General features: G+C 36.6%; 1 protein-coding gene across 1 annotated transcript in view; it reads left to right on the top strand.

Annotated features, from left to right (window-relative positions):
- The window catches only part of LOC135673754 (UDP-glucose:glycoprotein glucosyltransferase-like), a 34,122-nt gene that overhangs the window by 8,376 nt on the left and 4,857 nt on the right, over positions 1–20,889 (top strand). The window contains exons 11-28 of the mRNA XM_065183020.1: positions 67–165; positions 300–464; positions 2,506–2,574; positions 4,111–4,199; positions 4,298–4,460; positions 7,272–7,406; positions 7,490–7,595; positions 7,679–7,773; positions 7,861–7,973; positions 8,111–8,321; positions 11,467–11,535; positions 11,634–11,779; positions 13,864–13,965; positions 17,091–17,238; positions 19,660–19,847; positions 19,986–20,074; positions 20,147–20,493; positions 20,574–20,666. Coding sequence (XP_065039092.1) covers positions 67–165; positions 300–464; positions 2,506–2,574; positions 4,111–4,199; positions 4,298–4,460; positions 7,272–7,406; positions 7,490–7,595; positions 7,679–7,773; positions 7,861–7,973; positions 8,111–8,321; positions 11,467–11,535; positions 11,634–11,779; positions 13,864–13,965; positions 17,091–17,238; positions 19,660–19,847; positions 19,986–20,074; positions 20,147–20,493; positions 20,574–20,666 — 2,427 coding nt within the window. The remainder of the gene's footprint in view (positions 1–66; positions 166–299; positions 465–2,505; positions 2,575–4,110; positions 4,200–4,297; positions 4,461–7,271; positions 7,407–7,489; positions 7,596–7,678; positions 7,774–7,860; positions 7,974–8,110; positions 8,322–11,466; positions 11,536–11,633; positions 11,780–13,863; positions 13,966–17,090; positions 17,239–19,659; positions 19,848–19,985; positions 20,075–20,146; positions 20,494–20,573; positions 20,667–20,889) is intronic.

Below are 20,889 nucleotides of genomic sequence, written 5' to 3'. Positions count from 1 at the left end.
TTGAGCTGAACAGATCTCAGATTGGTAGTTTGTGTTTGTTTAAATCATTTGTTTCTGATGTTGTAGATATTGATGCCGGTCTTCCCTGGTCAGCTTCGATACATTCGAAAAAATTTGTTCCATGCTGTTTATGTAATTGATCCTGCAACAAGCTGCGGAGCTGAGGCATGTTTACTATATTCTTCTTAGATGAACACATTTAAGATTTGTTTGTGTATTCCTCTGTACTTTTGACAACTCACTTAAAATTCATGCAGTTACAATATTTCTGATAGTTTCTTTTTTCTGAAAATTTTTAGACCATCGACATGATTCTGTCGCTGCATCAAAGTAGCATTCCAATGAGATTTGGCATAATACTGTATTCTTCGAAACTTGTCAAGATAATAGAAGAAAATGGCGGCCATCTTCCCTCATCTGCTGTACAAGATGACAAGAAAAGAACAGAAGATGTTTCCAGTTTGGTAAATTGTTCGTTCACTTTTAGGTTTTTTTCGTTATATCTTGTCCATGAAAATGGATTGGCTTTTTGATTCCTATATCTGTATTTAGATGTGGAATATCCATCTATCAATTTTGATAGCATCTACAACTAAAAATAAGTATGATAAATTGATAATATTCAACTATATATGACCTCTTACACGTAGATGAGTAGATCCAAGGATTACAATTTCGAATAAGATCGCCCGTACCGGGCGATACGTACCGGTCCGTCAGCAGACCGTTACACGAACCGTCCACTACTGAGTGGTATTATATATAATATATATATATATATATTATAATATATAGATTATATAAATATGTGACGTCGTCGAAAAAGGGACGCCACCTTTTTCGACAACGTTGCTGAAAAATTCTTTTATATATATATATATATATATATAGAGGTGATGCCACCTTGTTTTTCGGCGATGTCATCGAATAATATATATATATATATATACCGAATGGTATACAGTACCGTACTGTATTGAGCGAATGTCGAAACTTCGGTACGGTACAATATTTCAATCTTTGAGTAGATCAATGTTTAAATTTCAATCAGATTTTGATTTCAGTATTCTACCGGACCGGTATGTTACTAGTGTACCAGCGATATACTAACTTGTACCTTTCTGATATCCCTTGGTGCGGTATTGATGTATCATATGCTATACCGGCCCATACCATCCATCAATGTTGATAGCATCTACAACTAAAAATAAGTATGATAAATTGATAATATTCAACTATATATGACCTCTTACATGTAGATGAGTAGATCAATGTTTAAATTTCAATCAGATTTTGATTTCAGTATTCTACTGGACCGGTATGTTACTAGTGTATTGGCAATATACTAACCTGTACCTTTCCGATATCCCCTGGTGCGGTATTGATGTATCATATCCTATACCGGCCCATACCATCCAGTATCAACTACACCATTAAACAATTACTACCAACCGCTGATATTGTTTGATACATTTCCTTTGTTGGACTAGTAAATCCTGGTCTATACCAATATTTGAAATGTTGATGTAGATACTAGTGCATGTTTTTCTATAATCATCTGCTACAACATTGTCAACAAAACAAGCAGTGATGTCCCAACTATTTAGGATCATCTAGATGTATCTTTTGTCGCCATTGAGCCTGGCATAGAGCAATATTTTCAGTTAAATTAAGAATATATAAATCTTTGTTTATTGTTTCTTAGAAAGTCTTCATAGGTCTCTCCCTAGCTCTCTTCGCACTATTATTTAAAATTATATTTTTACTAATTGTCATACCTCTTCTAGTTGACAACTATAGACCTTTTTAGTGCATATTGAATGATTCCCTCGTTTTATCTCTGATTTATATTATCTTAAATGTCTATCTCTCATTTTACCTCTGATTTGTATCATTTTAAATGATTCTCTCTCCCTGCCTTCTTTCTTTGACTGTTGCCTTCTCTCTCTGACTGTTATTGGTCCTCCAAATGCCTCTCCTTGCTTTCTTTCACTAGTCATCTTAGCCTTTCACACTACCCTTACCTAAGCTAGTAGCAACTCTTCGGGCCATTGTAAACTTGCATGCTAAAAGTTAGGTGCTGTTATCTTTCTTTTCGACATAATTTAAGGTTTTCTGTTGGATCTGGATTTTTCCTGTATATCAACCTTTTCGGGTCAACTATCAGTGACTCAAGTGATAAATGAACAAGTGTCCATTATCATTTGATCCTTTTTCGGTCAACTTTATATCAACCTCAGATGTGGGGCTTGATTGTCTCTTTTTGTATAACCTCTAGAAGTTTCTGACTAGATACATCTCTTCATGATTCTGAGCATGATCTTGCTGTGGAGTAAATTACATTATGCGGAGTTCTTTTGTTTTTCTACTACTCCAACTTGTATTTTAGTTTTTCTTAATGTTTGACTGTGAGCTTGCTTTGCTTATTCTCCTGCACTTGTTAGCTTTCCTTTTACATTGATATACTTCTAATTTTCTTCTTTTGCTTTTTGTGTCCTTATGCAGATTATACGTCTTTTCCTGTACGTTAAGGAGAACTATGACACTCAATTGGCATTCCAATTTTTGGGCAATGTATGCCGTATTAGTTCTTTGCAGAATTTTTGTTTTTAGTTGCAGTGAAATTGGTATCTCTTCTGAGTTCTGACAATTGCATTCAATCTATTCTTTAGATAATCTCATGATGTTTAGCTTCTTTGTTTTTCATTTTGCTGTTGCATTTTTCTATTTTTAGAAACCAAATTCTGCTAAAACTTGAAGTTGATAATTGTTTTTTGCTAGTCTTAAAGGCTTAATGCAACTTTGTATGAGAACTTTGTGAGGAATATCTGCTGCTTTGCTGTCAAATAAAATTTAAGCTCTTAGGATCCTTAAAATGAAAAAAAAAATAGTGTATATAGAATGCTGATAGACTGGTATCTTTAAGTTGCAGGTGGTTGTGGTTGGGCACACCATGGAGGGGAAAAACCTGCCACCTTTAAAAAACTAGGACTACAAGTTTTAGAAAGAAACCAAACTAGAGTGCCTAAAATGGGATGGTCTGTATCCCAATTCATGCTCAGACCACTAAATACCAGTCCGTATGGACCTGACTAGGTAAATTAAATTATCTGCTTGTGTCTCTCCTAGCACCAGATATTTTTTCTCTCCAATTTAGGTCCACTAATAAAATTATAGACTCTCTTAAACGTTATATACTGCTTGTCATAGTCCATGTACTGCTTTAGACTGTGGCTTGCATGTATAGAATAATCTCTGGGAATTAGGATGAGTACATTAGCGTGGATTATTGTCTCTTGTCAATCAAGATAACTGAAGTATAGCTAAGCCTCAATAGATCCACTAACCCTAGGGTTAGGTTTAGGGTTGACTCAAGAGTCAAGGAAATGATAATTAAGGATTAATTTCTTGCTTTATCAATTTATTGACGTATATTGGTATACTTAGTCCCTTAATTATCTGAGGAAAATTGTACTCTTGAAGATGCATAAGTCTTGCTTTAACTAACTCCAAATGATGAACCCCATGATATCAGCAGCATGGTTAGCTCATGACCTTTATTTTACTTCCAATGAAATTTATAATAGTTTTTCTTGGACAAGATCATTGGACAAGGATTGCCATTTCATGGATTGGGTACAGATGCCCTTCTATGCTATCTGGTGTGGCCCTATGTTGGTCGGTGCATATCAAATGTTAACTTAGCCTAAGTTGCCCATGGGCACAACTCGTTGGCAGGACACGTGCTATTGTGCTAGAATGACATCTATTCATCTGCTATCTTATTTGACTTGTGTTGCAACCCCTTCTAGAATGACATCTACTCTTGCATGTGCACTTATGAGTATGAATAAACATCTATTCTTGCTTGCAACATCTTTTCTTTCTCTTTATGTTATGAAATTATGTTATTTTGTTTTTCTCACTGTTAACTTAAGCATTGTACAAATGCATTTTGCGCATGATTTTAATATTTTGTCATCTAGATAATTAAAGTGCTCACATGAAGTTATATACTATGCATTATGAATTTTCTTTTTGATGTGATAATGGACAAGGTCTGGTTTTGGTTGCCAATAATTGTTGAAGAATATGTCCAATGTATTACAGGTAAACAAGTTATGGAATAGTGGGGATGATTTTGGTGAAGAAAACCTTGAAGCACATCATGTTGAAGGGGCATTTGTGGACTCTCTCTTGTACAATCCTATGCTATTTTTGAATTGTGGACACTAAGCATCTTTAGTTTTACAAGAGATCAAAAATTTGTGGTTGACATGTATTTTGATTTTTTCAGATCAAAGGCAAAATCTCCTCCTCATGATACATTATTAAAGCTTGAAAAGGAACTAACCTACAAAGAAGAGGCTGATGGCAGCTCTCTTTTTGTCTTTAAACTCGGGTTATCTAGATTGGAATGCTGCTTATTGATGAATGGTCTTGTATATGAAGCAAATCAGGTTAGTCATTACATTATTTGTACAATGTTATTTTTTATTGAATGATATGACAGGCCAATCTGTATCATATATCAGTCCAATATGGACTCTAGCATGGTATATCACAGTACCATAAAAAATTACATATATTTAGTGTTATTATTACTTGGGCATGGTGGTCATAAACCATGTACCTATTTGGTTGGTGAACTTCAATCAGGATGGTTTGGTATCTGCACCATTGTAATCTCAATAATGCTTTTCCCTGGGACTTAGATTAAGTGTCGAATGGTTTGTAGAACACTTAGATTGAGTAAATTATGATATGTATAAGATGGAGGCCTTCATTTTGGGCAACATCATTTTTTGAATTCTGGATGGCATAGCAAGGATGATAGATGATGAGGTTGTCAAATTCTCATGGACTTGATAAATCAGCTGTTAATTAGTATTAAAATTTCATAAGACATTTTAAGTTTCAGCCTTATATCAAGTTAATAGGGATAATAGTGTTTTCTTTGGCATGTGCACCAAGCCTTCTCACAAGCTAGATTAGGCTACTTGTTAATTGGGTTTGGGATGTTACGAGAAGGAAAACATATCTTAAGTCGGGTTTGAGACTAGTTAACTTAAGAGTTTAGACAATTACTAAAATCTCGGTATGTTACCTATACTTATCAATTCCATAGCATACTCTGTCAGTGTAGTATTGGTACAATCAGTACTAGTTTTGGTCCCCTAACATCCCCATTCAATCCTTATTAGAACTTATTATCAGGGTTTTCCGAATCGGGTACCAGACCCGATTTGAAGATTTGTCAGGTCGGTATGTACCAGTGTATTGACACACGGTACACTGGTAAGTATCGGTGTTTCGGAGAGTAAGAAAAAAAGGGAGAAGAGGAAGGGATAGTAGAGGAAGGAGGAAGAAAGAGGGAAGAAGAGGAAGCGGCGGAAGAGGAGGAAGACGGGAAGAGGAAGAGGAAGAGGAGAAGAGACTTACCTGTGATGTGGTGGTGTGCAGTGAGGTCACGGCAAGTGGAGGTCGTCAGTGGTCGACTGTGTGAGAAGCATTGATTGTAGCATCGGAGGCGATACTCGCTAGCCCTACGTAGGCGGTGCTTGCGTGAGAAGTCGGAATTAGGTTTTCCCACTTCCTTTTTATATGGCGGATCGGATTGGGGTGGGTCCGCGTATTGATCAACGCTTGGATCGGTACGTGCCGCTCGTTTCGAATCGGTTCGGGCGAAACGACGATCACCACTTATCATGAACATGCCATAAACACATTCATAAATCATTCCTAAAAATTTCATTAGTTATATATTCATTAAAAATATATGTTAGAAACTTGTAAGTATATGAATTTAATTACTATATAAACCATACATTATTAGTGGGTAGCTACTAGCCATTTTGTACATATAGGCAAAGTAGTCTTACTGCTCTAGTTAATGTGGAATTAGTTTTGTGCAAGGAATGCGATCTAGCTGGACTGACACTTGGTACATCGGTATGTACTGACTTCTAAAAAAGGGCTAAAAATTTAGCTGAAAATTGAAAAATTAATAAGTGACGGTCAAGGGAATGAGGAGGAGGAGAGGCGATGATGCATGAGAGGAGGGAAGTAGTAGGAGAGGCGGGGATGTAGAAGGAGAGAAGAGAATGAGGTGACATAGAAGAAGGGGAGGAGAGGCGGTGGCACAAAAGGAGAGGAGGGAGGGAAGCAATGGAGGAGGGAAGGAAGAGAAGTGATGGCATAGGAGAGAAGGGAAGTAGGTGGATGAAGAAGGGAGGGGAGAAGGTGGTGGTGGATGAGGAAGAGGAAAGGAGGTCAAGGATGAGGAGGAAGAGAAGAGTATTGATGATGGTTGATGACGATAGGCAGGAACAACAAGTGGCAATGAGGGATGCGATCAACGGCGGAAGCAGATGCAGGTGCTGGGGAGAAGGCATGAGAGGATAAGCTAAGATTCTAATTTTTGTTTGTTTTTGATTTTTTTTAAATGTTGGGTTGACTATCTAGTCTTGGCCCATTACCGGGTGGTAAGGCCTGTTCAGAAGCCTTACTGCTTGGTTCATAGGGCTCACCTAGTGATAAATCGTGTATTACACTTCAACCGCTCGAAATTGAGCTGGTCCATGTGCCAGTCGGACCATATGAGGCGGACAAAATTGCATTCCTTGTTTTTGTGTCCTATAAGTCTATAACTATGGTGATTGTTGAGCATTGGTACTATCACCACTATATTGGTATTGTTAAATATATGGAACCTTGGATTCAGTAGACTAGGATCAATTTTCAACATCTCATGTGACTCAAAATCTGTACTGGTAAGAAGACTGTGATCATGAGGAACTCTTGTATGACTTGATCTCATCCGAGCTCTTCCTCATCTTCTAAAAGTAATAAACTGCCTTTTATTTGCTTGGATAAATAATGCTAAAATTGAAAATATTATTTTCTTTGAATTTTGGATCAGCTGATCTTTTGGAGGAAAGATGAGAAAATGGTGCCTATAAACTGGACCAGAGAACTATGAATTAATGCTACATTAGTAAAGCAAGGAATATTACATGGGGATGCCTGAGGCCTCCTGATAACTTGATAAGCATTTCTGAATTATATATATGAGTAGCAAAAGAAAATTAATTATGATAAAGCAAAGTGTGGGATAGTTTTAGAACAGAATCAACAGATGTTTTATTCTGTGAACAAAAGACCATCCAGTTTTTTCTGTTATATCTAGATAGTGCATTCAGTCTGTAAAATTGTTGACATGGTTCTTGTTAAAATTTTTTCATGATTTTGTACTACTTGTTGCTATGTAGGAGGCTTCTATTAATGCTATGAATGAAGAACTGCCCAGAATTCAAGAGCAAGTTTATTACGGCCATATTAACTCAAAAACAGACGTGTTAGAAAAATTTCTTTCTGAGAATGGTTATCGCCGCTATAACCCTCAGGTACTATAGTTAATTGCATTTTGAAAGCCATTTTGTTCTTTCATTTCTCAAGTACTTGTGTTTATAACCAATAAAACACCTAGATCCTCAGCGAAGCTAAGGGACACAAAAAGTTTAGCTCACTGATATCATCGTATGTTGGGACGGAAAGTATTCTTCAAGATGTCCATTACTTACACTCTTATTCATGTAAGATTAATTGATTAAGATTTTTTTGGTGTTCTTGGCTCCTTTTCGTTAGTTAACTTGTTACTGTGTAATTCAATATGCAGCTGCAGATGATTTGAAGCCGGTTACACATCTTCTAGCGATTGATATTACATCAAGGGCAGGAATGAAGTTGCTGCATGAAGGAATAAATTACTTGGTCTTGACTTCACTCTTGCGCATTGAGATGCAATTGCCTGATGTGAACTTCAAATCACATTATTGATTTGTGATGTTCTTCTTGCAGATAGGAGGATCTAAAAGGGCCCGTGTTGCTATGCTACTTTATAGCACTGTCGGAGCTTCATCAACTGCTTCACATTTTGTTAAGGCCTTCGACACAGCGGTATCTGTGTTCAGGTTAGTCTTCTTCCCTCATTTCTATAGGATCCCCTATATGCTTAAGTTATTTTTTGAGATGTTACTTATCACCCTACTTTTGTGTAGTTTACTGATACGTAAATTCTATAATCTGACAATTTTTTTAATAATTTAAGCGACAAGGAGCGAGTCTTAGACTTTTTGGAAGAACTCTGCTCATTCTATGAAGATCAATTCATGACTGCGTCTCTGTTGGATTATGACAATTTCAGCATATTTACTGATAGAGTTTGTGAACTAGCTGCAAAATTTGGCTTGCCATCTGATTATTACAATTCAACGTTTTCAAGCTTCTCAATGGATGTAATTAACAAACAGATGGAGAAGGTACACATTTATTTTTGTTAGTCTGGACATGATTTTTCATGTTTATCACATTTTTTTAGTTTGTATTTGAGGTAAAAATAAACAAAATAGTTTGCTTTGTTTCAAAAGATATAGTGAAATTAAGCAAGTGGCTCCCGTTAAAGGACTAAGGAACTCTTACAAAGTAAATAATTACTTGCTTCCTAATGATGTCTGTATATTGTTTTGTTCAACGTGTTATTTGTCTTCTTGGAATAAATGAAAACTACCTATTGAATCAGCCTGAATTTTTGATCCTGAGTTTTAGATATAAGATTATTTTGGTTTATTTGTTACAATATTGACGTTGTCTCTATGTCAAATGACCAAGTTTAAGTACATAGACCAAGGATTGAAATTTCAGGTATTGGACCATGTTGGTCCATGCATGGACTAGTACAGGTGTGGTTTGTTTCGGCATATCGATACATGGTATGTTGGCACATACCATGGTAAGAAAGGGGGCGTTGGGAAGAGTAGGAGGAGGAGAAAAGAGGAAAGGAGGAGACAAGGATGAGGAAAAGGAGGAAGGGAGGAGTAGGAGTACCAGGCTGGTGGTGATGGATGGCACGATCAGTGGCAGAGAGAGAGAGACACGCAAGAGAGAGATCGAGAGAGACACAGAGGGGGAGAGGGAGGGAGTGGGAGTGATGGGTTAAAGCCTAAAATGCCACAAAAACAATGGACCATTGTCACCATTCAGGTTCACGCCTGGACTGCCAAATATCAATCCTTGATGTAGACATTTGAAAGTATAACTAAGGATGCCTGGTTTTATACATTTGTCTTTGCCACAATGTTGGCAAAATGATATTTTATGATGGTTGTGATATGTTTGCAATCTCTTGGCATAACTTCTGTCAAGATTGGTTCTCCTTCAGGGCAAGGTCTTCAATTTCGAATAATACCACTCGTACCGGGCACTACGTACTGCTCTGCTAGGACCGCCTGCTGTTGGGCAACATATATATATATATATATATATATATATATATATATATATACCGAGCGAATCTCGAAACTCCGGTACGGTATGATATTTCAATCCTTGCTTCAGAGAGCTACTTTTTTTTTAGGATAGCACCGGCCTTAAAGGGAAGAAGAAAAGAACAGAGAGAGAGGGAGGGAGAGAGAGAGAGAGATACTAAATTAAACTAGCTCTGACATTATTTCATCAAGGAAATATCAAGTGTTATACCATAGTTTTCTTATATCTACCATGGAACAATTGCTTGTAGGTTAGTTCAATCGAAATCAAATGTTTCATGGCCATCAGTATAAAATCATAAGAATTGGCAATTGCAAGATGAGTTTTTTGCAGTGATTTAAAAAGCGCTAGGCGCCAAAAGGCGCCAAGGTCCAAAAACGCCCGAGGCGCTAGGCGCTCGCCCGAGCGAAGCGAGGCGCTAAAATATAAAAATATAAAATATAAAATATAATTAATAAATATAATTATTTAAAATTTTAAATAAAAATATAAAAATATATAATATAATTAATAAATATAATCACATTAACAGTATAAATCTGTTGACGGAGAAACGAGGAAGCAGCGGCGAGCGACGGCAGCAGCGGCGGCGAGCGGCGGCAGCAGTGGCGGCAGCAGCAGCGACGGCAGCGACAGCGGTGAGCGGTGGCAGCGGCAGCGGCAGCAGCAGCAGCGGCGAGAGGCGGCAGCAGCAGCGGCGAGAGGCGGCAGCGGGAAAGGGAAAGGGAGCGGAAGGCGCGAGCAGCGGGAGGCCTCGAGGGAGGCGCGAGCAGCGGGAAGGCTCGCGGGAGGGCTCGCGGGAGGCGCGAGCAGCGGGAGGGCTCGCGGGAGGCGTGAGCAGCGGGAGGGCTCGAGGGAGGCGCGAGCAGCGGGAAGGCTCGCAGGAGACGCGAGCAGCGAGAGGGCTCGCGGGAGGTGCGAGCAGCAGGAGGGCTCGCAGGAGGCGCGAGTAGCGAGAGGGCTCGCGGGAGGCACGAGCAGCGGGAAGGCTCGCGGGAGGCGTGAGCAGCGACAGCGGCGAGCAGCGGCAGCGGGAGCAGCGACAGCGAGCGACGAGATCGCGATCGGGATCGGCAGCGGCAGCAGGTTAGGGTTGGGGTTATATCGGTTTAGTTGGTTCGATTGAACCAACTAACAACCGAACCAGGACCGAACCAGACCTAAAATTCTGGTTCGGTTTACCCAGGCGCTCGCCCGAAGCGCCCAGCGCCTGGGCTCGGGCGAGCGCCCAAGCGGCGCCTGATTGAAGCGCGCCGCCTGGGACATTAGCGAGGCGCTCGGGCCTCGCCTCGCCTCGCCCGAGCGCCTAGGCGAGCGCCCGAGCGCCTTTTGCAATCACTGGTTTTTTGTAGTTGTATCAAAAAATCTAGAAAGTACCTAGATGTCAACTTTATAACTGGAAACTTTTTGGTTCCAATGTATATATTAGATCAGAAATTGAAAGTTTATTTTATGGAAATGTGACTTCAAGACTTAGTATTGAATTCAAAGTCTCCAGGATATATGACTCTATTTTACTACTTAAATAATAGATCTCTTCATAGAATTCAATTTATCCAAAATGAAGGATCTTCTGGTCACAGATTCTTTATTGTTTTTCTTTTCCATCTGTTCTTTGATAGGTAGTGAAGATTTGGCTGATTTAGTAGAAGTTCCTTCTTGGTGTTGTACTAATGGTATTGGAAGCCTTGATCAGTAGATTAATAATTTTTTTGGTGCTGTACTAATGTTGTTGTATATTAATAATTTTTTGTACAACTACTGGATATTTAAATCATTCTCCATAGACACATAATTAAAATATTTTCATTACATAAATAAAATGATTATTTATTTGTTTGTAGCTATGACCATTGAGATGTAAAAGTTGTAACTCTGTCATGCAATGATTTGTAGTAGGGCTTATTCTTTGTGGCCAATTTGTCATGGCACTTGTTTTCTACTATAGGGCTTGAAAGGAAAATAGATGAAAGTTTTGGCTAAAGCTCTTTTTCAGTTTTCTTGTCTTGGAGACCTGATCTCATGGTGGCTCTAGGTCTTTAGTGGACAACATTGCAGATTTTGTTTTTCATCTTCTTCTGCTTATCTGAGTTTTGCTTTGACATATCCTAATTGAGACTTGCTTTTTCAAATATGCAGGTCTCAGGTTTTTTGCATGGGCAACTTGGTCTTGAATATGGTTCCAATGCTGTAATTACAAATGGAAGAGTGAGCTACATAGTGCCATATTACTTAATATAATTTGCCCAATGCTAAAAGTTCTAATTGATTTTTGATTCATTTTGTACTAACTCATTAATTTTTAGATATTTATCCTCAAAGATGGGAGCCCCTTTCTAAGTGATGATTTGAGTCTTTTGGAGTCTGTGGAATATGAACTAAGAATTAAATACATCTATGAAATTATTGATCAAGTGGAATGGGTAGATGTTGATCCTGATGACCTGACAAGGTAAATTTCCAATGTTGCAGTTACTTCTTCATAGTTGTTTATAATCTCTTAAAATATTTAAAGGTTTGGGTATGAAATTGTTTGAAGAGTTTGTTAATAGGTTTACAAAAAAAAAAAATCCAAACGTATAAAATGATCTCCATTTATAATCATCTTTATTGAAAGTTGAAACACTTCTTTTTTAAGGATTGTGCTTCATGGAAGTCCTTCAATCCCTAACCTGTGGCATTATAAAGTCCACCTACACCATGGAGGTAGATGGGCACTGAGATAATATGATAAATATGTTTGTGAAATAGTTTGGATTTCCATTCTTCCAGTATTATTTTAGTTTTGTTTGGAAGAGGGATCCAGCCCAATTTTGCATGCTTGTCAGGTATGTGCAGGATTCCTAAATATTCAAAGGGAGGTTAGAGGCTTGATAATTGAACATCAATCTTCACACATTTCCTCAATGTTAGGACCTAGATACCATGATTTTGCATTTATCAAAGACAATGGCAAGCCAGAAAATTTTAGTATAGTGCAACTTCATGTTCCATTAATTGACCTTCATCAATTGATGAGAAAATCAACATGTTATTCGTGAACTAGTCCATGGTTTCATGAAGAGATCCCATGGATACTGGACACCTAATTCAGCCTGCTAGTTGTTAAGGTAAATGGACATTCACTACTAGAATGAAGATTAACGGATAAAATGGTTCTTCATTTGTTAGGCCTCATATATGGGAAGAAAATTTTGGTAGACTCATTATACAATGCCCAGCAAACCAAAGATTTAGTCAACTGCATGCAGAGAGTTCTAACAATACATATATCCCACAGTGGATATAGTTGTTCCCTCTACACTGGAGATGCTACCTCTGGCTTTAAAGATGTTGAGAATGAAATCTCAGTATAACTTATTAAAGTTTCTCAAAATCCACCACTCCTTGCACATACGTGGATTGTTGATCTGAAACAATCAGCAACATCTATTCTTTCAGAAAAGCCAATTATACCAGATAAAGGAGTTGGATGAGGGGCTTAGTGAACTTGTTAGTAGGAACTTTGTGAATACCTTACAAATATAGTTGATTAGGCTGGTCGGCCTGTAAGTGTTAGATGACAGAGTTATTCTCCATCTTAGGAGTAAAGGGTAATAAATGCTTGATCTAGTTTCTTAATTGAGTTGGATCCATCACAGAACCCTTGGAAGATTCGGTAGATCATGAATCGTCTCCAAGAACCCTTGGAAGATCTTCATGCTTGTTAGAAGCCATTAGGTCCTGGGTTTCTGTCCTAGATCAACAAGAAGACCAATGCTTTAATTTCTTCTATTGAGAAAGGTTTTCTAGATTAGCAGCGAGGCTGAATTCTGAGGGTAAGTTTCTCACTGAAACAACTTTCAGTGGGTTTAGGTTAACACCTAGTATTACATCTTATCTGTGATGGCTATATCAATTCTTGTGTCCAGTTAGAGTAATGAGCTAATATGCCCCAAATTAGCTTTTCAATGATTATCTCAATGTACATCTGTATCTTTGAAATTGATGTTTAATTGGACTAGCAAAATCAATCAAGTGTTCTGTATGCCACTGCATTGAGGCTGTTTATCACGGTTTTGTATTGTTTGAAAAATACCAGTTTGTTAGAAATACAAATTTGGTTGTTTGAAGGAATAGTGGTCATACTAAATTGGGAAGCCATTTAGATTGGATAACATCTTATTTGAATGCCATGGTGACGAAAGATAAGTTTCCATCCTTCCAACACTACATAGATCGTTGAACAATTAGATAGACAGGAAGAAGTATGATATCTATTGTAATGAAACAAATAATGTCATGATGTTCTAGCATGATATTTTATAAAAGAATGGAGTATTTCGTAGATTTCTTCTAGATTAGATTGTAATCCTCCCTTTGAACTATGTCTTTTACTTATTCATAATTTCATGATTTACTCTCAATCTTCCATTTTCATATTGTTGTATTTCATTTTTCACTTTGGTAATACCTGGGAATAATCTCCATTGCTTTTATATTTTCCAATTCATAAACTCCCAGTACATACACTTACTCCATTTCCTCTACTTGCAGTAAATTTTACAGTGATCTTATCATGTTAGTTTCCTCTTTGCTGTCTACACGTGAACGGAGTTCTGACAGGGCCCATTTTGAAATTTTGAATGCAAAACATAGGTATGTGCTTTCACTTGTTTTACCTGCAATGATGCTTTCTTACAACATACCACCGTCTTGACTGATGTTTGGCTATCCTTTTTTTGTTTTTGCTACTAAAAGTATAGAAAGGAATTCTAGAATGTGACTTTGACTTTACAGGTATGGGGATATTAGTGTACAATAAAAAACTAGCTACAGACCCATGCTATGCATGCGTCGTTGTAGAATTACAACATTGATAATACTTGTTCCATCGTTCATTCATATATGCAGTTTGGTAAAGCATAGCTAGCTGGTCACCTGAGATCTCTTCTTCCTAACCTAACTAATGAAAAACCCTAACTAATAGATAGAAGTCAATGTTGCATGTCTGTTAGGGATTCTAGATTATAATTTGGCTTGGCAATTATTGCACTTATCTAAAAGTTGGATCAGAGTTACACTTAATAGTTGATAACATGGTACAAATTTATGTTGGATTGTGTATAACATTTTTCGGTTGCTTTAACAAAACCAATTTTTAAGTTCATATTTGTGCACTGCTTTAGTATATTGTCTTTTGTTTTATTTATTGCCAAGGCTCAAGGCATTAAGATCAACATATGAAACTGATCTCGAGCAGAGTGAATCGACCATGTCGGACTGCTATTCATTTTGGCTTAAAGAATAATTTAAACATAAAAAAGAGACAGAAGTATTTATATTTAGTGATAAATGATGATAGATCTACAGAAGGAAAAATTAAAATTTCTGAAATACGAATAGTCTGCATAAAGTATACTATGATCAGGGTTCTCAATTTCGATGTGTACTGCTCGATATGAGCAGTATGTATCGGTCCGAGAGAATACCGGTACGCGGACCATCCTCTACCGGGCAATTCCAATGTTTTGACTGGTACCGAGACGTACCAATCGATACTGAGACGTACCGACCGGTACCACCTCGGATTTCGACCGTTACCGAGGCATACCATTGGTACGCCCTAGCATGGTAGGTGAAGATATTTTTAAGATTTTAGGGTGTGCCATCGGTACGCCCTAGCATACCGACGGTATATATCGGTACGTATCGTTCCGAGCAGAGCTCGTTATGCCAATACGGACAAGTATTCAAAACCTTGATATAATGTAAGCCAAACATTAATATGACATAACACACATTCATCCTATATGATCCATAATAGAGGGCCAAACAATATGCATATGCAATTAATAAAGAACATTACAAAGTATCACATATATAAATGTAGGCTTTCATTATTAGCTAATATGTAATACTGTAATAAATATTGCATCCAAAGTATCACAGGTATGGTGAGGCTAATATGAACATTGCAATTCTTCACAAATAATGATGATGTTGAAAGATTGTTCTTTCTATTAATATTATTGTTTGCATCCAAGGTTTTAATTTTTCATATTGTATCACTTAAAAATTATGAAAATTTTTGTTTGTTGCTTTTCAACACGCAACACTTGGTCTTTGTTATTCTGTGAGGTCAGTGGGCCGTCCACTTTTTCTTTAGTCTGCATGGTGGGAGATGGGTGGGGGATGGGCTTTACTTCAATTTGGCCCTATTGGCAGTATTAATGGTTGTATAGATTTTTTAACTAGTAAAAAATTGGCCTTTTATTAATTTGGAGGTATAGTTCATCCTTTCACTCCATTGATCTCATTAGATGCAAAAGAGTTGCTTTGTACCAAACAAACAGGATTGATGTGATTGAAACCATTTCAATTTTTGGGCGTTACACCCCCTTTACCTTCCTCACCTCCTATGCCACTCTCACTCACTCTCTTTCTCAACTACATTCTCAATCTCAATCTCTTGTTTTCTTCGGTAAAAGGCTTAGAACCTCTCTAACTGCCTTCCAAAAGAATCGAGGAAAGAAGGTTGATTTGCATCCCAAAAGGGCTTAAATCTCAAGATCAGATCTAAATCATCTTCAAATCAAGGTAATTTGATACCTAAACTCTAAGTTAATTTTATATAATTAGGTTGAGGAAAATGTTTATTCTTTTATGATTAGGAAATTAAGGGATAATTAAGGGTTAACTCTTCCACGTACACCTAATTAAGGACTGATTAGAGATGATTAAGGGTTCATTCAAGCATGTACATTTTTCTTGATTACGAAATTATCCATTAATTAAGGGGTTATTCTTGCATGTACACATAATTAAGGGCTTCTATATCTCATTTATTGTTTTATGGTCTGAAATTGAGTTTATAGCTGTCTAACATGATTGCATATAACCAGAAAAGGTTTGAAAAAAGGGGATAAAATAGGCATTTTTTTCTTGTTTCCAGCATTATTTAATTTTGTTTTTTGAAATCCAGTGCATATCTGTATATTCTATGTTTATATACAGATAGAAAGATTGAGATGACAATCACACTTGCAGCAATAGGGCAAGAATTAAAATATTCCTATCTATTTGGTCCATTGATTGCACTAAGATGCATGTCATCTCGTGCTAGATGTTGATGTATCATCTATACACTGCAGGATAACTCTTACGAAAGATCCTTGTTCATAGAAGGGGGCCATTGTTGTAGTTGTGATATTTTCTTTCTGGTGCAATGATTCTTAAGTCTCATTGGTTCTTGGTGCTTAGGATTATGGTAGGCGCCTTTGAGGGCTTGAGACCATTTTGGTGCTTGCCCATTTTTTAAAATGTTGCAAAGAGGTGCTCCACTCTAACCTTCCTGTTAAGGCAGTCTTTTGGAGCATGCTTCTTGGTTGCCATTGTAAAATGCAAAGGATAAGCATGCTTAATATATATGCATATAAGAAAATGGTCTTTGCAGATTTTGTATTCTGAAGTACCCTCAAGTTGTTGCACTTGTACCATACACATTTTATCTTGTTTGACTTTCTAGTTACAGATGATCATTTGTCATTATTAATTTATTATGGTACACTAATCCTGTACCTCTTTCTCCATAGATATCCATGTGTTCATGTCCACAGATTGATTCTCTTTGCCCATTGTCGTTTATGTAAATAGGTCCACTCTGGATTATTGCCTAATTTTGGAAAGCTTTTTCTGACATTTAGTGATGTAAAGTCTCTTGTTTTTTAGTTCACTAAATGTCAGACATCATTATATTTTCTAATTCCTAATTTCTTTCTCAGTGCTGTCAATCTGAATACTGGAAACTCCAGCATACATATTGATGCTGTAATTGATCCTCTAAGTCCTTCAGGACAAAAGCTTTCTCCACTTCTTCGTATACTATGGAACTGCATTCGACCAAGCATGAGAATAGTCCTAAATCCAGTTGTAAGTTCTTGGCTCTAATGTTGTGTTCTGTTTCATATAATATTCAAGCTCCAGAACCTGTGAACAAATTAGGTTCCTAAATAGCCAATTGTTTTTTACTGTCTGATACATCTGTATTGTAACAATTAGTTTATGCCGTTATGTGTAAAACTATCTGTCATCAAAAGTTCCTCTTTTTCATTTTCATGTGAAAGTAATGCTAAATGCTACGAAAATTTCTTTTGTGTTCATGTTTTGGATGTATAACTTGTCGGACCAGTATCTGGAATAAAGAAACAATTACATATGTTCATGGTTTTAAGATTTGCACCACGTCATAATCCGTTGGTGTACCAGACCGTTTGACTGTATAGTTTGGTGAAAACATATTAAACAATTAGTTAGTTTTTTGTTGGGGCATTTAGGTGGAATTATGTCATATACTGATTCAATAAAATTCTGATGAGTATGAATACTGGTTTGAAAACCTTGCTATGCAGTACCTTAGTATACTGATTCAATAAAACCATTATGTGGTTAACAACTTTGATGTATTGAAAGCTCTAGTTTAGATTTTTGATATTTGTATCAGGATTAACTAGGGCATTCCAGTATATATTATTGGGATTTGGGATCAATTGAATTGGCCAGATCAACCAGAACAAAATTCAAAAAAAATAAATAAATCATTGAAAAATCCTGTTAAAATTTTTTTTTACCATCATATTTTTCATAAAATATCTAGTGACATGAGACCAAAAAGTATAAGATAAAAACCTATATAAAATTATAAAGAAATGATTATATATAATTATTAAAAAACATAGAAAATGATGATTATATATACATCGTACAAGATCTTCAAACTAATCTATTTGCAGCTTTGGAGATGGTGATGGATCCATTCTGATCTTGATGCTTCTGTAATTACCATGAAAGTGAACTAATAAATAAGGCAAATGAAAATGAGAACTAAAAGCTATATTTGACATCCATGGAAATTTGTGATTAATCATGAGTTTCATTATACTAATTGTCTTTGCTATGACATTTTTTTCCTAGGAGGATGATGGTCACTCTTTGTCCTCACTTTTCCTCATGTTTTTTTTCTTTGTTTATCCAATAGTGGATGATTTGGCAATAAATAACAATAATATCAGCACCTCCTCTATTTTAAAGAGAGAGTCCTAACTCCTAATTTTCTTTTTTATGTTTCTTTTGTCTTGGCTTCCCTGTTAAATAATCTTAAATGGACAAAATGAGCGAATTATAATTCACTTTGGAACTTTGGTTGATTTTGAACAGTTTCTGGCATAGTTGACTACTTGACTTTAGCCTAGCTCAAGGGCTCATGTAAGAGTGTTCCACTGCACATAAACCTCAATGTCTATGTATTATTTTTATACAGAAATGCTAATTATTAGCATATGGAAAATCCTGACAGTTGTTTAACATAGAAATTGGTAGGCATTTATATATATAAAATTCTGATTAGATACCTCATAGTGATTGTATTAATTTCAAAGTATATTGACTGTGGTAATTTGCAAATCACATGTTAGTTTTGTGTATTGTCTTAAAAAATAAGCATTATGATTATCATATTCTTTTATCAATGTAGAAGTTATTTGGAACTTGGTTATGAAATTTGATATATTCTTGAAAGTTCAAGGAAATGCCATATAATAGTGTGAAATTTGAGATAGGCTTGAAAGCGTAAAAAATTGTCATATGTGTGAAAATTGTTATATGCATGTACTCCTGGTAAACAAATTCAAGGTTTGTGGTCACAAGTTGGCTTGGCTTTTTGTATCTGAGTAACGATTTTGTGTTTTGTGGTATGTTGGAGTTCGCTATGCGGTCCTTGCTTTATGAATCTGATGGCATAAGTTCTATTTTCAGAGAAGGTTTGGTATTCATTAAGCTATTTCGTCCTTCAGAAAGTTTGAGATGTACTTATTTGCCAGCCTAGTTCTTTATAAAAGTTTTCTTTCAGGTTATAATCACAAGTCACAACCATCCTAGAAATAAGAGTGAAATTTGTGTATGTGTCTAAAAACTCTAAAATCTAAGCTATATATTAACAGGCTATTAGACATAATTCGACCCATTTTTTAAGTACATATGGAAAACGGTCACATTGTATTTTCAAGATAAAGTTCAGATAGGTGATGGTAGCAAGTTTAAATAAAAGGTATTTCATGCTCTACTAGAACTTTTTCTGTCTGAATGCTCTCCGTTCTACTTATTGTATATTCATGTGTGAATTCGTCTAACCATTTATGAATAATGTCAATCACCACACCAATCTGTTGATTTTATTTCTTGTTTAAATATCTATATTTCTAGCTCGTATGTATTGCATCTATTTGGTCCTATGAAAGTGCATTTACATAGGAGTACATTGTACAGGACCTTATGTGCGTATTGTATTTTATGCAGAGTTCTCTTGCAGATCTCCCTTTGAAAAACTACTATCGATTTGTGGTCCCTTCATTGGATGATTTCAGCAATGTTGATTATTCAGTAAATGGCCCCAAGGCATTCTTTTCAAATATGCCACTATCAAAGACTCTCACTATGAATCTTGACGTCCCTGAGCCGTGGCTTGTTGAGCCAGTTGTTGCCATGTATGTTGCTTGCCGGTCATATTGTTTTTGATCTTATCTTGTTTCCGTTGTTGTTCCTTTTATCAATCTACAATTATGCATCAAAATACATACTTTCTTTTTCCTTCAATTTGTTATATAGTTTTTTCGTTTCTTTAGCCATGACTTAGACAATATTCTTCTGGAGAACTTGGGCGATTTGAGGACATTGCAGGCTGTGTTTGAACTTGAAGCTCTTCTTTTGACAGGTATAGCTGTCCTTACTATTAAAACATTACATTTTTTAAGGGGTTTCCAGTAAACAAAACATTGTCTTGTAGGGCATTGTGCTGAGAAGGACCATGATCCACCTCGTGGGCTTCAGTTGATTCTTGGTACCCAGAGAGGGCCTCACTTAGTAGATACACTTGTTATGGCCAATTTAGGGTACTGGCAAATGAAAGTTTCCCCTGGGGTATGGTATCTACAGCTTGCTCCTGGTCGAAGTGCAGACCTCTATGCACTCAAAGAAAGTGGAGATGGAAGTCCAGGAAATCGATCTGCAAAACTCATTACCATAAATGATTTAAGGGGTAAACTTGTACACTTGGAAGTAGCTAAGAAGAGGGGGAAGGAACATGAGGAACTTTTGAATGCTTCTGATGATCAACTGCTGGAAAAGAGAAAAGTATGTGGTCTTAATACTTAATACCATCTTAACTTACACTGTAAATTTATAATGCACTTTATGATGTCAACTATCTACAGGAAGGTCAAAATAGTTGGAATACAAATATATTAAAATGGGCATCAGAAATGATTGGCAGCGGTGGGTTGTCAAGGAAGGGAGAGAATAGACTTGTAAGGTTTTCTTTCCTCAGTTTGCTGTTACCGATGATGGTCAGATACTATAACTGGTTTATTGTGCTCTTATCTTGTCTTCTTTGTATTTTATGCTTTATCTTGCTTGTTCTTTTGAGCTTATCTTGCTTGTTGGTTATACAACATTTCACTATATAATTTTACAGCGTGTATCATCTATTAGGCAGGTTTCTTGCTTTATTTTATACTAATTTTGGAGCGC

Source organism: Musa acuminata, chromosome BXJ1-5 (assembly GCF_036884655.1).
Source record: "Musa acuminata AAA Group cultivar baxijiao chromosome BXJ1-5, Cavendish_Baxijiao_AAA, whole genome shotgun sequence".
NCBI classification, from domain to species: Eukaryota; Viridiplantae; Streptophyta; class Magnoliopsida; order Zingiberales; family Musaceae; genus Musa; species Musa acuminata.
This window is presented reverse-complemented; position numbering and strand designations above follow the sequence as displayed.